Genomic DNA, 15,300 nt, shown 5'->3' with positions numbered 1-15,300 from the left:
GGTTGGAAAGGGAAGTTCAGGTACTCTAAGCCCTTGTACACACAATCGGAGATTCCGACAACCAATCCGACGGATTTTCTCCGAAACTGTTGTATACACACGGTCGGACGAAGTTGTCGGAAAATCCGATCTTTCAGAACGTGATGACGTTATTTCGTTACGACGGGACTACGTTCAGGCTAGTAGCCAATAGCTTTGATGTAGGAATTTGATCTGAGCATGCGTGGCACTTTGTCCGATCGAAATTCTCTACACATGATCGGAGTATGTCCGATCGGAGCATTTTGTCGGAAAATATTTCCGGCAAGTTGGAAAATTTGGTCCGACGGATATTCCGATGGAAACAGTCCGATGCAGACCACACACAGTCGGAATATCCGACAAAACGGTCCGATCGGACACATTCCGTCGGAATCTCCGACCGTGTGTACAAGGGCTTAGTGTCAAAGTCAAAAACATTGAAGAACTTGCTTCCTTTGACTGCATCCAGAGAATAGCCATTTGCAGCTGGATGAACACTCAGGTTGGACAGTCCCTCTCTCACAAGGCCTAGCAGCCAACAAGGTGCTTACTCAGGAACAAGTCTCTGCCACAGACATTGTTGTAGAAATGTACAAGATAATGTCTCTGCCACAGACGTTGTAGCAGAACATGTAGGGAAACTAAACTTGAAACACTTGTAGGATACCTGGATCTTTCAGCCAGCTTGGCGATATCCACAGGACCGGATTCTCTCGGTTACTTCAGCCCTTCCAGGCTCTCATTAAGAAAACCAACCTGTACGTGGTGTTCTTCTAAAGAGTCCTCCCCTGGAATGCTTGAAGTACTCTGGGTCTCTCCCGGACCAGAGACGGCACCCAACCACCTCAGAATCCTCCCTTAGTTTCCTTGCCTTGGGCTAGCCAGCCCCGAGACATTAAAGTCGGATGGATCTGCACCCCAGGCCATAGCCTTCCTGGGGGCTGGTCAGGAGGACCAGGACCATGAAGTCAGCACATCATACTGGACCGGAACCCCGGACCACGTGACGTCCGCATCTAAAATACCTTCTCCCAGAGGGCACAACAAGAGGACCACTCCCACTGACCTGACTCCGAAAGAGTAACTTAAGCACCTAACCAGACCATAGTTCCATACCTGCCAGAAGAGACAGTGCCCCTTGTGGCCAGGCTGAACATCTCACAGCCCAGTCAGACTGCACATGCTCTTCAGGAGCCGTCGCTACAAACATAATTGGGAAGTGGAGGGAAAACGATAAATGGTTTTCAACATGATTTACAAATAAATATGTGAAAAGTGGGGGGGGGGAGGCATTTGTATAGAGCCCCCCGGAGTCAATACTTTGTAGAACGGCCTTTCTCTGCAATTACAGCTGCAAGTCTTTTTGGGGATGTCTCTACCAGCTTTGCACATCTAGAGTGGGACATTTTTGCAGATTCTTCTTTGCAGAATAGCTAAAGCTCTGTCAGATTGGATGGAGAGCGTCTGTGAACAGCAATTCTCAAGTCTTGCCACAGATTCTCTGTAGGATTTACAGAGGTCTGGATTGTGACTTAGCCACTCTTACACATGAATTTTCAACATTTTTTTTACAAATAAATATGTGAAAAGTGTGAGGGGGATATACCTGGCGTGCACATAATGTGGGGGTTCGGGAGTTTACATTCTACTCCCACCCCCATAACAGCTCAGCCAGGCTGGATTATATTTTTGCCTCCCCCATTATCCTAGCCAATTCGACTCAGAGCTGTATCTACCCTTGTGTCTGGTCGGACCACCATGCCACTGCCTTCACTACGACTTTCATTAGGTTGTCCCCCACATCACACTCTTGGCGACTTAATGAGTCTCTTTTGACAGAAGCTGACACAATATCAACAGTGGAGGAGGCGATTGAAGAATATTTCTCAATTAATGACTTACCAGAACTGTCCCCATCCACAGTTTGGGTAGCGCATAAGGCAGTTTTGAGAGGTAAATTGATAGCGATTTCGGCTGCCCGTAATAAACTACTAAATGGTAGAATACTAACATTGACAAAGGAACTTGATCACCTATATAAGAACACAACCATCTTACACTTAGATTCTACTAGACAGGAGATTGATCGTAAACGCTTGGAATTGGACTCTCTCTTGACAAATAACACTGAAAAAACCCTTAGATTTGCGAAAAGCGAACCATATCCTGTCAGAGAGCGCGGCCTCCTCGAGATTTGCGCGTAAGTTGCAACATTCCCAAAGACCTACGCATGTCTACAAGTTGACATCTAGGGAAGGCCACCTCACGTCCCATCCCAAGGAAGTTTTAGCGATCTTTGAAAAATTCTACGCCTCCCTGTTGGCCCATGACCCGAATGTCATGACCCCAGAGATTGACACTTGGCTGGATGAGGTGCCATTGCCGGCCCTGTCCGAGTCACAATTAACGCATTTGAACTCTGCTATCACCACTGCGGAGGTTTTAAATGTAATTAAATCCCTTAAAAAAGGTTCTGCCCCAGGCCCTGATGGCTTTGCGGCTATCTATTACAAGAAATTTGCTTCGGTTTTGGCCCCCAGACTCGCCTACTTTTTTAACTGGGTGATGAAGGGTGGTTGCTTCCCGGAGGAAATGTTACTAGCTACAATGTCCATGATCCCCAAACCAAACAAGAATCACGCACTCCCCCAAAATTATAGACCAATTTCAGTCATGAATAATGATTTAAAATTTTTTAGTAGAATCCTGGCAGACAGATTGGCCCTTCAGATTCCCCGCCTTATCTCCCCATTCCAATCTGGTTTTATTCCCCACAGATTAATTACTGATAACATTCGATTGGCGACTAACATAATTCAGGACGCTAATATACACTCTCGTAGTCTTCTGCTTCTCAGTTTGGATATCCAGAAGGCATTCGATAGTGTCTCTTGGGCCTATCTTACTAAAGTTTTACAGAGGTTGGGCTTTTGTGGCGAGTTTTTGCATTCTTTCCTCTCCCTATACAAGGATCCCAAGACTAGGATAAAGATCCCGGGTTGCTGCTCAGCCTTCTTCGGTGTGGGAAGGGGTTCCAGGCAGGGGTGCCCTTTATCCCCACTTCTGTTTGCCCTGGCTCTCGAGCCCCTGGCCATAGCTATCTTGAACAACCCCGATATCTCAGGATATACTAAAGGAACCTTAACTAGTAAATTCTGTATGTATGCGGACGATGTCCTGATGTTTTTGACCAACCCATTAGTTTCCCTTCCCAATTTGTTTGAGGTCTTATCGAGATTTGCTACTATTTCAGGCCTATCCATTAATATATCTAAATCTGAAGCCCTCCCCATAGGTATTCCCCCACAAGAACTTTCTCACCTTAAACAGACATTTCCCTTTCATTGGCCCTCCTCCCACCTCTCTTATTTAGGAATAGCCCTCTCTAATGATTATAAACTCCTCTTCTCCACCAATTACCCTCAGTTGTTTGCTAAAATTAAGTCCACCTTGAAATCTTGGTCCAGCTTACACATCTCCTTTCTAGGGCGCATAACGGCTATTAAGATGGTAATACTTCCCCGTTTATTATATACTTTCCGATCCCTCCCAATTAGAGTCTCAAAATCTTATATAGATCGACTTCAATCATATCTCAATAGGTTTATTTGGCAGGATAAACCCCCCAGGTTTGCGAGAGATGTCCTGTACCGTTCTGCCTCAAATGGTGGTCTGGGTGTCCCACAAATTTGGCTTTATTACCTGGCAAGTAGATTCTCTCAGCAAGCCCAATGGTCCATTAGGAACTCTAGGGTGCCGTGGGCTCAGTTTGAGCAGGAATCCATACGTCCTCTGGCCCTATCAAATGTTATGTGGTCCCCGTATGTACCGCATTGCCCTCATATCCATGAAAATCTTTGTGTTTTGGATGCCCTGCGTCTCTGGCATATGTATGGCAATAAGTACGGCTTAGTCCCCCAGACTCCAGTGGGGGTCTCTTATTTAGGTGACCCTAGATTTATATCCGCCCACAATCCTGGAACCGCGTTCCGTATTTGGATTGAACTTGGCCTGGTTACTTTGAAGGATTTCCTGGTTAACTCCCATTTTGTCTCATTTCAGGAACTACAGTCCAATCATCCAATCCCGAATTCAGAATTCTTTCATTACTTGCAGATTCGCCATTTTTTTTCACAGCATTACCCTGGCCCCTACACCCGACCCCCAGGGTTTTTTTTTGAGGATATTTGCCTCACCGCTCCTAGGCAGAGGGGCCTGATTTCCGGCCTCTACGAGACCATGTCCTCAATGGTGGCGACCGTAGAACTGCCATACCGTACTAAATGGGAGGCTGAACTTGGGTTGGATCATGACGCTTTGGATTGGGACCGGGCCTGGAGGAATATGCGCCAATGCTCTAAATCTCTCTCCCTCAGAGAAACAGCTATTAAGTTACTTACCAGATGGTATTATACGCCTCATCGGTTACATCGCATGTTTCCCCAGGTCTCCCCCACTTGTTTCAGGGGATGCCCCTGTCCAGGCTCATTTAAACACGTTTTTTGGGACTGTGCCCGTATTCAGCCGTTCTGGGGTTTGCTTTTTGACGTGATCAATAAGGTAGCTGGTTATACTATAAACCTTAACATATCTCATGCCTTACTATTTGTTGCCCCACCAGATACTCCTAAACATTTGAGATGTTTGATTCATTCGATTTGTCTGGCCATGTTATGGTCTATAGCACTTAATTGGAAATCTCCCTCTCTGTCATTTACCCAGATCCTCTCACGCATAGATCTCATGATGCATGTTGAAAAAATTCACCACACTTTGCATGATTCTATCCCATTATACGATGCAAAATGGAAACCGTGGTCTATCTTTAGACTCTTATATTAACTGTGCTGGTCTCTCCTCTCTCTTTGCTTTGATATCCTGTTATTTTCTCTCCTTTTCTTTATCCTTGGATGCCCCCCCCTCTTTTTTCATTTTTCCTCTTTTTGTCTCTTCTAGTTCTTCAGAAATATTATTTTCCTTTTGATCCATGTGGTATTATTTATCTCATAAGTTAATACTCATGTTGTTCATACTGATTTCATGGTTCCTTTTTTGTTTATGTTGCTATGTTCACTCAATTTTGATCATATACGATGCTCACTATGTAATTTGCGCCTTTTGTTTTGTATGCTTGTACATGCTCTACCACTGCGTATTTTCGATTCTGATTGTTATTTCCTAATAAATACTTTTGAAAACAAAAAAAAAAAGTGTGAGGGGGATTTGTATTCAGCCCCCTTTACTCTGATACTCCTAACTAATATCTAGTGGAACCAAATGCCTTCAGAAGTCACACAATTAGTAAATAGAGTCCACCTGTGTGTAATTTAATCTCCATATAAATGCAGCTGCTCTGTGAAGCCCTCAGAGGTTTGTTAGAGAACATTTGTGAACAAACAGCATCACAAAGGTCAAGGAACACACCAGACAGGTCAGGGATAAAGTTGTGGAGAAGTGTAAAGCAGGGTTAGGCTATAAAAAATATCCCAAGCTTTGAACATCTCACGGAGCTCTGTTCAATCCATCATCCAAAAATGGAAAGAGTATGGCACAACTGCAAACCCACCAAGACATGGCCGCCCACCTAAACTGACCGGCCAGGCAAGGAGAGCATTCATCAGAGAAGAAGCCAAGAGGTCCATGGTCAGTGGCATCTTAAGAGCATTATAGGTCCCCGGGCATTACAGTGTACTGGGGCCCTGTCTACACAATCACGCATGATTGCCCATCAAATGCAGCTTTACTGTGCCCGTGAATGTAGCCCCACTGTGTCCATGAATGCAGCCTCACTGTGCCCACCATTGCAGCCTAATGGTGCCCGTGAATGCAGCCTCACTGTGCCCGTGAATGCAGCCTCACTGTGCCCACCATTGCAGCCTCATGGTGCCTGTGAATGCAGCCTCACTGTGCCCACCATTGCAGCCTCACTGTGCCTGTGAATACAGCCTCACTGTGCCCATCAAATGAAGCCTCACTGAGCCCACCATTGCAGCCTCACTCACTGTGCCCACCATTGCAGCCTCACTGTAGTTTATTAATATCACGTAGGGAGCTAATACGATATGAAAATGAAAATAACAGGTTCTATTTGATGAAACATGAATCTATTAGACCCCTAATGTCTCCCTTGTACTCAATTGAAGCTAATTGAGCACAGATTGTTTTTAATTCGAAAATCCAAAACTTATTTTAGAATTTCCGAATTTCTGGATGTCTGAATGTCCAGAAAACTTGGTCGAACTGGTTTTCATTAATTTGAATATTTCTGAATTTCTCGACTTTTCATCGAAAAAAAATTATTCAAAATGAATTGCACATCTACTCAAGAATAAATAAAATGAGTACTGGGTAAATGGGTACTTTCACACTGGGACGTTGGGGGTAAAACACTGCTAGTTTTAACGGCGCTTTACCAACGTTTTTGCTGCGCTTTTTTTGGCCGCTAGTGGGGTGCTGCCGAAAAGCGCCTGTAAAGTGATTTCAATGGGCAGGGGCGTTTTGGGAGCGTGTATACACCGCTCCTAAACCGCCTCAAGGATGCTACTTGCAGGACTTTTTTCCCGTCCTGCAAGCGCACCGCCCCAGTGTGAAAGTAGCCTTAATGCCGCGTACACACGATCAGATTGTCCGCCGAAACGCATTTCAGCGGACAATTCGATCGTGTGTGGGCTTCAGCGGACTTTTCCAGCGTGAAGTCCGGCGGACTAAGAAAGTATTTTTGCACTCCAATCTTCCCGTCGGACTTGGGTTTCAGCGGACAATACGTTCGTCAGTATGCTAGTACGGAGGACTAAGAATGACGCATGCTCAGAAGCAAGTACGAAAAAGGAAGCTATTGGCTACTGGCTATTGAACTTCCTTTTTCTAGTCCCGTCGTACGTGCTGTACGTCATTGCGCTAGCAAACGCCAGACTTTCTGTGTGTCCGTGTGTGGCCAAGTCCATTCGGTAGAAAGTCGGCCGGACTATCCGCCGGATTGTTTGCCGGACTAAGTACGCCGGACAATTCGCTCGTGTGTACGCGGCATAAGTTACACAAGAAAGTCACATGAAGGATCAGCCGGTTGAAAGTATAAAACCACAGATTTTAATTAATAATTACAATTGAGGTGCCGTCTAGTTTCTCCACTGTAGGTGGCGCTTGTCTGCAGCAGCAGTTCAGCTGGAGAGGGAAGTAATGGCAGTCCAGCTCTTCAATGTCTTTTTAAAGGTTTATTATACAACAAAGGGGATAGAAATGGGTAGGCAGCGGGTGTTCAGGTGTTTCTCTATTGCTTCCAGTGGGATCTACAACTGCTGGATCAAGTAAGGCAGTGGACCAGTGGAGTTTTAGGTGTTACTCCATTGCCTCCAGTGGTATCTATTTAGCTACTGGATCAACTTAGGTAAGGCTTCAAAAAATTACGAGTATCGCCTCTGGTAGATATAAAAAATATCAAGTACCATCATCCAGGAGTTTTTAGAGATCAAGAGATTTGGTGTGGGGGTAATGGAGTAGCCGTTCACGCTAACTTCCTATAACCAACCCAGACCAATAAATAGTGTTTGGACTATACCGGTACTTTATATATAAAGAGAAAGAGATAATAATAAAAGTTAACAAATGTTTAATAAATACCAAAAAAAGAACAAAATACAAAACATCAGACGTACTTAGGTAAGGCAGTAGACCAGTGAAGGCTCAGGTATTGCTCTATTGTCACCAGTGAAATCCTTGGTAGCAGCCAGATCAGCATGAATGAGGTTCATTTTAAGTATCCATGGTGTTTAAAATGGACAAGGACCTCAGGCCTAGGTTCCAGGCCAGCACATCTTCTCCAGGAAATAACCTGTAGGCAAAGGATCCTCCAGATGCCTGCTCAGGATATTTTTTTAAAGCTAGGTCCAACCCACCAGCAAAAAGCTCATCATATGATAGGTTGTGTAAGGCAAGCCCTAAAGAGTCACTGGTGATTTGGTCCTATTTTCCACTTAGAGCACACACTCTTCCACTGGCTCGAAAAGTTTTTTGGTTTTTTTAGTGAACAATGTACTTGGATAGAGATAGGGAGCATGGGATACCCCCCAATAACCTGTAGAACTTAACAACTTGAGGACTCCTCACTTCTACAAAACAAGGAATGTCCCACAGGATCTCTCTGCTGATGGTGACCTGTACTCCTTTCAAAGATAAAAGTTACACACAGTCACTACTCTTCAGCATTGGGGTGATTTATTATTTACAGGACAATCGGTTGCCTCCTGCCGATATCCACCAGGCTCTTCCTAGTAAAGGAGATCCACCCCACCAAAGGACAGCTGGACTCTTTCCCACCAACTTCCTCCTGGCTTTCTCCAGTGAGCTTCTTCAGACCCAACTTGATCCCTGGACTTGAACTTGTGAATAGTACGTCCCATGCACAGCTTCCTGGCTGATGAATGAAAATGTTCCTCCAGTATTTTTTGATAACATACTGCATTCATCTTGCCATCAATTCTGACCACATTTCCTGTGCCTTTGTAGCTCACACATCCCCAAAACATCAGCGATCCACCTCCGTGTTTCACAGTAAGGATGGTGGACCTTTCATCATAGGCCTTGTTGACTCTCCAAATGTAATGTTTACGGTTGTGGCCAAAAAGCTCAATTTTGGTCTCATCACTCCAAATGACTTTGAGCCAGAAGGTTTGAGGCTTGTCTCTGTGCTGTTTGGCGTATTGTAAGTGGGATACTTTGTGGCATTTGCATAGTAATGGCTTTCTTCTGGCGACTCGACCATGCAGCCCGTCTTTCTTCAAGTGCCTCTTTATTGTGCATCTTGAAACAGCCACACCACATGTTTTCAGAGAGTCCTGTATTTCACCTGAAGTTATTTGTGGGTTTTTCTTTACATCCCCAACAATTTTCCTGGCAGATGTGGCTGAAGTTTTAGTTGGTCTACCTGACCGTGGTTTGGTTTGAACAAAACCCGTCATTTTTCACTTCTTGATTAGAGTTTGAACATTGCTGATTGCCATTCTCAATTGATTGGATATCTTTTTATATCACTTTCTTGTTTTATACAGTTCAACTACCTTTTCCTGCAGATCCTTTGACAATTCTTTTGCTTTCCCCATGACTCAGAATCCAGAAACGTCAGTGCAGCACTGGATGAAAGATGCAAGGGTCTGTCAGGAGTCCAGAAACTCTTTTTTTTTTTTTTACATTTTATATACACACACTAATTACAAGCAAATACATAACAGTTGAGGATGGTTACCTTTAATAGCCATTCAAACCAGTTTGTGTCAACTTGTATGCATTTTATCAGGCCAAAATCACCAGGGTATGTAAACTTTTGATCTGGGTCATTTGGGTAGTTTCTGTTGCCATTATGATTTAAAAAGAGTAAACACAGTTGATTGATAATAAATGGCTTCAGCCAAACACTAACCATGAGTGAAAGAAAAGTTTTTGTGTTATCATTCATATTCTCTGAAAAATGGCCAAGAAATCATAAATTCTGCCAGGGTGTGTAAACTTATGAGCACAACTGTAATACAGTATAATACAGTAATTAAGTTGTGTGCTTCAAGGTATTTAGTTATTAATTTTGTTTAATGACATAATCAGCAGTATGTAATTACTGTAACAACTGGTTCCAGGTGTGAAACCTTCCGGAAAGGATTGGCCCTGCAGTCAGGGAATCTTTCCATCCCATATGTTAATGAGATCTCTGACTGCCAAAAGAACCCGTTACCTCCACCTAGCACAGAGGGAATCGCCCGAACATTGCAAGGATCAAAACCTGAAATAATCTGTCCCTCTTTCACCAGCCTGATGGTTCTTAGCACAAAGGGCGGCAAGATACGTATCTCCCCTGCTCATTGCTGTTGGTGGACCACCATGAATCTGACCATACATAAGACAATATGATTGTGCAATCTCCTTTAGCTGTAATACAAAATTGAGATTAAGTGGAATTTAAATGGATTGGGGCTTAGTTGAGCCCTCACATCACATAGTTCTGGTAACTCTCAAAAATATACGATGAGATTGTAAGCTTGGGTGGTCAGTTTTAGGGGCCGGTCTGTCATAATGAACATTTTTATATTTTTTCTTAAAGCGGAGGTCCACCCTAAAGTGGAGTTTCCGCTCATTGGAACCCTCCCCCCCTCCGGCGCCACAATTGGCACCTTTCAGGGGGGAGGGGGGTGCAGGTACCTGTACAGTACAGGTATCTGCACCCACTTCCGGCATAGATATCTGCAGAAGCTACGCCCCTTTCCGCAGAATCTACACCCCTTTCCGAAGGCCCCCCGCTGTCTGCTGGGAAACACACGGATCCCAGAGACAGCGGGGACCATCCTTATTGCGCAGCGCGACTCGCACATGCGCAGTAGGGAACTGGGAAATGAAGCCGAAAGGCTCCACTTCCTGATTCCCATACCCAAGATGGCGGCGGCAGCACCCGAGAGACGATCGAGAGATCGGCTTCGGGTGCCGACATCGCGGGTGCGCTGGGCGGGTAAGTGTCATTATTTTAAAAGTCAGCAGCTGCAGTATTTGTAGCTGCTGGCTTTTAAAAAAAAAATAAAACGGCGGACTCCCGCTTTAAGTCGGGTAAGACTTTATTAAAGTTTTCCAAGTTTTTCCATCAAGTAAAACAAACATTCCATAAGGCATCGCTTTGGCCCCTTTCACACGGGCGCCTCCCTGAAGCGGGATCTTCTTGCTCAGCGGTGGGGGGATCTCTCTACTGATCCCTGCTGAGCAGGTGGGTGGAAGGTACTATGCAGAGCAGACACTGACACAGTCCGCTCTTGTCTATGGGGCAATCACATGGAAATGAACCGCCTGCCTGTTTTCCATCCGATGCCACTCGATCTGATCCACCAGAGGGAGGAGGAATAGGTCCCCCATCCGTCTGTTTCTGGCAGACAGGATCAGATGGCGGCAGGTCTCAGCGGTTCCGCCGCTCCATATAAGAGCCTGGAGGGTCCCATCGGTTCTTCCTGAAAAACTGACAGAGAGACCTAAACAGATCGCCCGTGTGAAAGGGGCGATAGTCTATTCAAGGTGTTTATACATCAGGGGTCTCCAAACTTTCTAAACAAAGGGCCACTTTACTGTCCTTCAAAATAGAGGAGGGCCAAACTGTGCCCAGTGGATGAAGACAGTGCCCTGGTGTCTTTGGGAGTAAACATGCCCCATCATTGGTATTAGGTGGAGGAATAGTGCCCCATCATTTATGTCAGTGGGAGGAAGTGTGTCCCATCATTGGTATCTGTTGGAGGAATATTGCCCAATCATTGGGGTCAGTGGGAGGAATAATGCCCCATCATTGGTGTCAGTGGGAGGAATAGTGCCTCATAATTGGTGTCATTGGGAAGAATAGTGTCCCATCATTGGTGTCAGTGCAAGGAATAGTGTGTCATCATTGTTATCAGTGGGAGGAATAGTGCCCCATTATTGGTGTCAGTAGGAGGAGTAGCTCCCCATTATTGGTAAACCTCAGGGAGATATAGTGCTACATTATTGATATCAGTGGGAAGAATAGTTCCCCATCATTGGTGTCAGTGGGAGGAATAGTGCCTCATCATTGGTGTCAGTGGGAGGAATAGTGCCCCATTATTGGTGTCAGTGGGAGTAGTAGCTCCCCATTATTGGTAAACCTCAGGGAGATATAGTGCTACATTATTGATATCAGTGGGAGGAATAGGGCCCCATCATTGGTGTCAGTGGGAAGAATAGTGCCCCATCATTGGTGTCAGTGGGGAGAATAGTGCCTCATCATTGGTGTCAGTGGGAGGAGCGGCGCCTCATTATTGGTGTCAGTGGGAGTAGCGCCCCATTATTGGTAAACCTCGGGGAGGAATAGTGCCCCATTATTAGTGGCTGGGGGAGGAATAGTGTCACATCTCGTTGGTGTCAGTGATAGGAATAGTGCCCCATCATTGGTGTCAGTGAGAGGACTAGTGCCCTATTGTTGGTGTTGCTGACAGTGGGGTGAATAATGGCTCAAGGGGCCGATAAAAGCAAGCAAAGGGCTGCATCTGGGCCCCAGGCCACAGTTTGGAGTCCACTGTTATACATGTATCCAGCTTCATATAGATGATCAAACAGTTGTTTATTGTTTCAATCTAAAAGCTATAGAGTCCCTGACAAGACCCAAGACCGGCTTGCATCATGCCATCATTTCTTTAAGAAGAACCTAACTATTTTCAGTATGTACTCAATCATTAAAGTAAATAAACTTAATTAATAAACTATATAAATATATGAAATAAATACAAATCTGTCAACAAAGTATCAACTTTGATATGCCATAGGACTCATATAGTTATAACAGATATGTAGGGTATCCCATCCCTAGTCTATCAAGTCCTTGAGGGGAGCACCAACACCTATATATATATACAGCATCAAACACACGGAACATGATGTACAGATGTAGAAACAAAACATAGAAAATACATAAAGGGGAATTTATCAAAACTAATTTCCATTTTCAAACCTTAACTGAACAAGCTGATTGGCCGCCATGCTCAGCAGCTCCAGTTTTGATAAATTCCCTCCATTGCGGTTTCCATTTTAGGGGGTCACAAGAAGCTTTTCTGATTAAGGGGCCGACCATATCCAGTTGGCAGCCATTGGTAATCCCATTGCTTCTTCCATTGTAAACTTGAGCCGTGGGGCTAATTCCAAAGCCAATAAAAAATAAATGATCGTTCCCTTTGGGATTGGTTCCCCCAATTGCTTACCTTGTCAAGGACACTTTGATCTTCCCTAGTAGCTAACCTGGGTCGACCCACTCCCCCAGGTACTGAATATTGATCACTCACAAATAACTGACTCATTTTTGCACAGCAATTGACAGGCTGAGTACAATCCTAGAGAGTACCTGGTCTTATATATCTGAAGGCTGTACCATTTCAGGGCGGGCGGGGGGGTGTCTAAGAAGGACTACTCCTTGTGGGCAACAAGCCAACTAGACAAAAAGGTGCAAATTCTGTGACTGTCGCAGCAAAGTCTTTGTTGTTGAAATTATTTTTTTTACTTAGTACCCCCCCCCCTCCCCAATCAGGGGTGTTGTGTGAGCAGCCTGAAGGTCTCTAGAAGAACATCTGAGAGTGGCACGCAGGTCTGAGCACTTGAAAGGCTGCATACGGTCTGACCAGATACAGGAATAGTTCTTAAATGTTTAGTATGATGTATATGTTATGTAGCCGAGGGCCGACATTCCACGTCTATAGGCGTGTCTGTATATATTGACATATTTTCACACAACCTGAGTGTGGCCTAACAATAAGCAATACATGAAAAAAATAAAATAAAAACGAGTGCGTCGCTCTTTCTATCTTGGAATATACAGGTGTATCTCGAAAAATTTGAATATCGTCGAAAAGTTCATTTATTTTAGCAACTTTTTCAAAAAGTGAAACGCATATACTTTACAGAGAGATGTTACACATGGAGTGATATACTTCAGGCATTTCTTTCTTTTAATGTTGATGATTAAGGCTTACAGAGAGTGAAAACCCAAAATTTAGCATCTCGGAAAATTTGAATATTACATAAGACCAATAAAAAAGAAGATTTTTAATACAGAAATGTTGGCTTACTGAAAAGTACGTCCGTAGGATGCACTCAATACTTGGTCGGGGCTCATTTTGCATGAATGACTGCATCAATGTGGTGTGGCATAGAGGTGATCAGCCTGGGGCACTGCTGAGGTGTTATGGAAGCCCAGGTTGCTTTGATAGTGGCCTTCTCCATTGCCGGGTCTGGTGTCTCTCATCTTCCTCTTGACGATACCCCACATATTCTCAATTGGGGTTTTGGTCAGGAGAGTTTGCTGGCCAATCAAGCACAGTGATACCATGACCATTAAACCAGGTATTGGTACTTTTGGCAGTGTGGGCAGCTTGGGCAGCATGATGTGGCGTGGCATGGAGGTGATCAGCCTGGGGCCCTGCTGAGGTGTTATGGAAGCCCAGGTTGCTTTGATAGTGGCCTTCTCCATTGTTGGATCTGGTATCTCTCATCTTCCTCTTGACAATACCCCACAGATTCTCAATTGGGGTTTAGGTCAGGAGAGTTTGCTGGCCAATCAAGCACAGTGATACCATGACCATTAAACCAGGTATTGGTACTTTTGCCAGTGTGGGCAGCTTGGGCAGCATGATGTGGCGTGGCATGGAGGTGATCAGCCTGGGGCACTGCTGAGGTGTTATGGAAGCCCAGGTTGCTTTGATAGTGGCCTTCTCCATTGTTGGATCTGGTATCTCTCATCTTCCTCTTGACAATACCCCACAGATTCTCAATTGGGGTTTAGGTCAGGAGAGTTTGCTGGCCAATCAAGCACAGTGATACCATGACCATTAAACCAGGTATTTGTACTTTTGCCAGTGTGGGCAGCTTGGGCAGCATGATGTGGCGTGGCATGGAGGTGATCAGCCTGGGGCACTGCTGAGGTGTTATGGAAGCCCAGGTTGCTTTGATAGTGGCCTTCTCCATTGCTGAGTCTGGTGTCTCTCATCTTCCTCTTGACGATACCCCACAGATTCTGAATTGGGGTTTAGCTCAGGAGAGTTTGCTGGCCAATCAAGCACAGTGATACCATGACCATTAAACCAGGTATTGGTACTTTTGGCAGTGTGGGCAGCATGAAGTGCTCTAGAATTTCTTGGCAGAGCTGTGCTGACTTGATAAAACACAGTGGACCAACACCAGCAGATGACATGGCTCCCCAAATCATCCCTGATCACGAACACATCCGTGAGTAGCGCCCGCATATGAAAACGGTGTTCAAACCACACATGTGAAATATCTCTGTGAACGTAATGCCGCACACACGCAATCGGAATTTCGGCCAGCAAAAGACCGATGAGAGCTTTTCATTGGAAAATGCGACCGTGTGTATGCTCCATAGGAATTTAGCTGGCCGAATTCCCGCCAGCAAAAATTTGAGAGCATGTTCTCAATTTTCCCAATGGAAATTCCTATTGTGTGTATGCAATTCCGACTTGCAAAAACTCATGCATGCTCAGATTCAACTACAAGATGGAAGCTATTGGCTACTGGCTATTGAACTTCCTTTTTCTAGTCCCGTCGTACGTGTTGTACGTCACTGCATTCTTGGCATCAGAATTTGGTGTGACCATGTGTATGCAGGACAGTTTGAGCAGAATTCCATCGGAATTCTGACGGGAAAACCATCAGAGCTTTTTCTGACGAGAATTCCGATCGTGCCTAAGCGACATTAGAATGAGAGCAATAATTCCAGGCCTAGACCTCCGCTGTAACTCGAAACATGCA

General features: G+C 44.9%; 1 protein-coding gene across 1 annotated transcript in view; it reads right to left on the bottom strand.

The window, feature by feature from the left end:
• The window catches only part of LOC143984215 (cystatin-A-like), a 36,319-nt gene extending 23,456 nt beyond the window's left edge, over positions 1-12,863 (bottom strand). Inside the window, exon 1 of the mRNA XM_077484503.1 lies at positions 12,744-12,863. Coding sequence (XP_077340629.1) covers positions 12,744-12,839 — 96 coding nt within the window. The 5' untranslated portion in view covers positions 12,840-12,863. The remainder of the gene's footprint in view (positions 1-12,743) is intronic.
• Positions 12,864-15,300: the final 2,437 nt, after the last annotated feature.

This window comes from Lithobates pipiens, unplaced genomic scaffold (assembly GCF_037356315.1).
Source record: "Lithobates pipiens isolate NorthernLeopardFrog02 unplaced genomic scaffold, aLitPip1_a1.2 Scaffold_16, whole genome shotgun sequence".
Taxonomy (NCBI): domain Eukaryota; kingdom Metazoa; phylum Chordata; class Amphibia; order Anura; family Ranidae; genus Lithobates; species Lithobates pipiens.
Note: the sequence above shows the minus strand (reverse complement) of the source record. Positions and strands in the feature narration are given on the sequence as shown.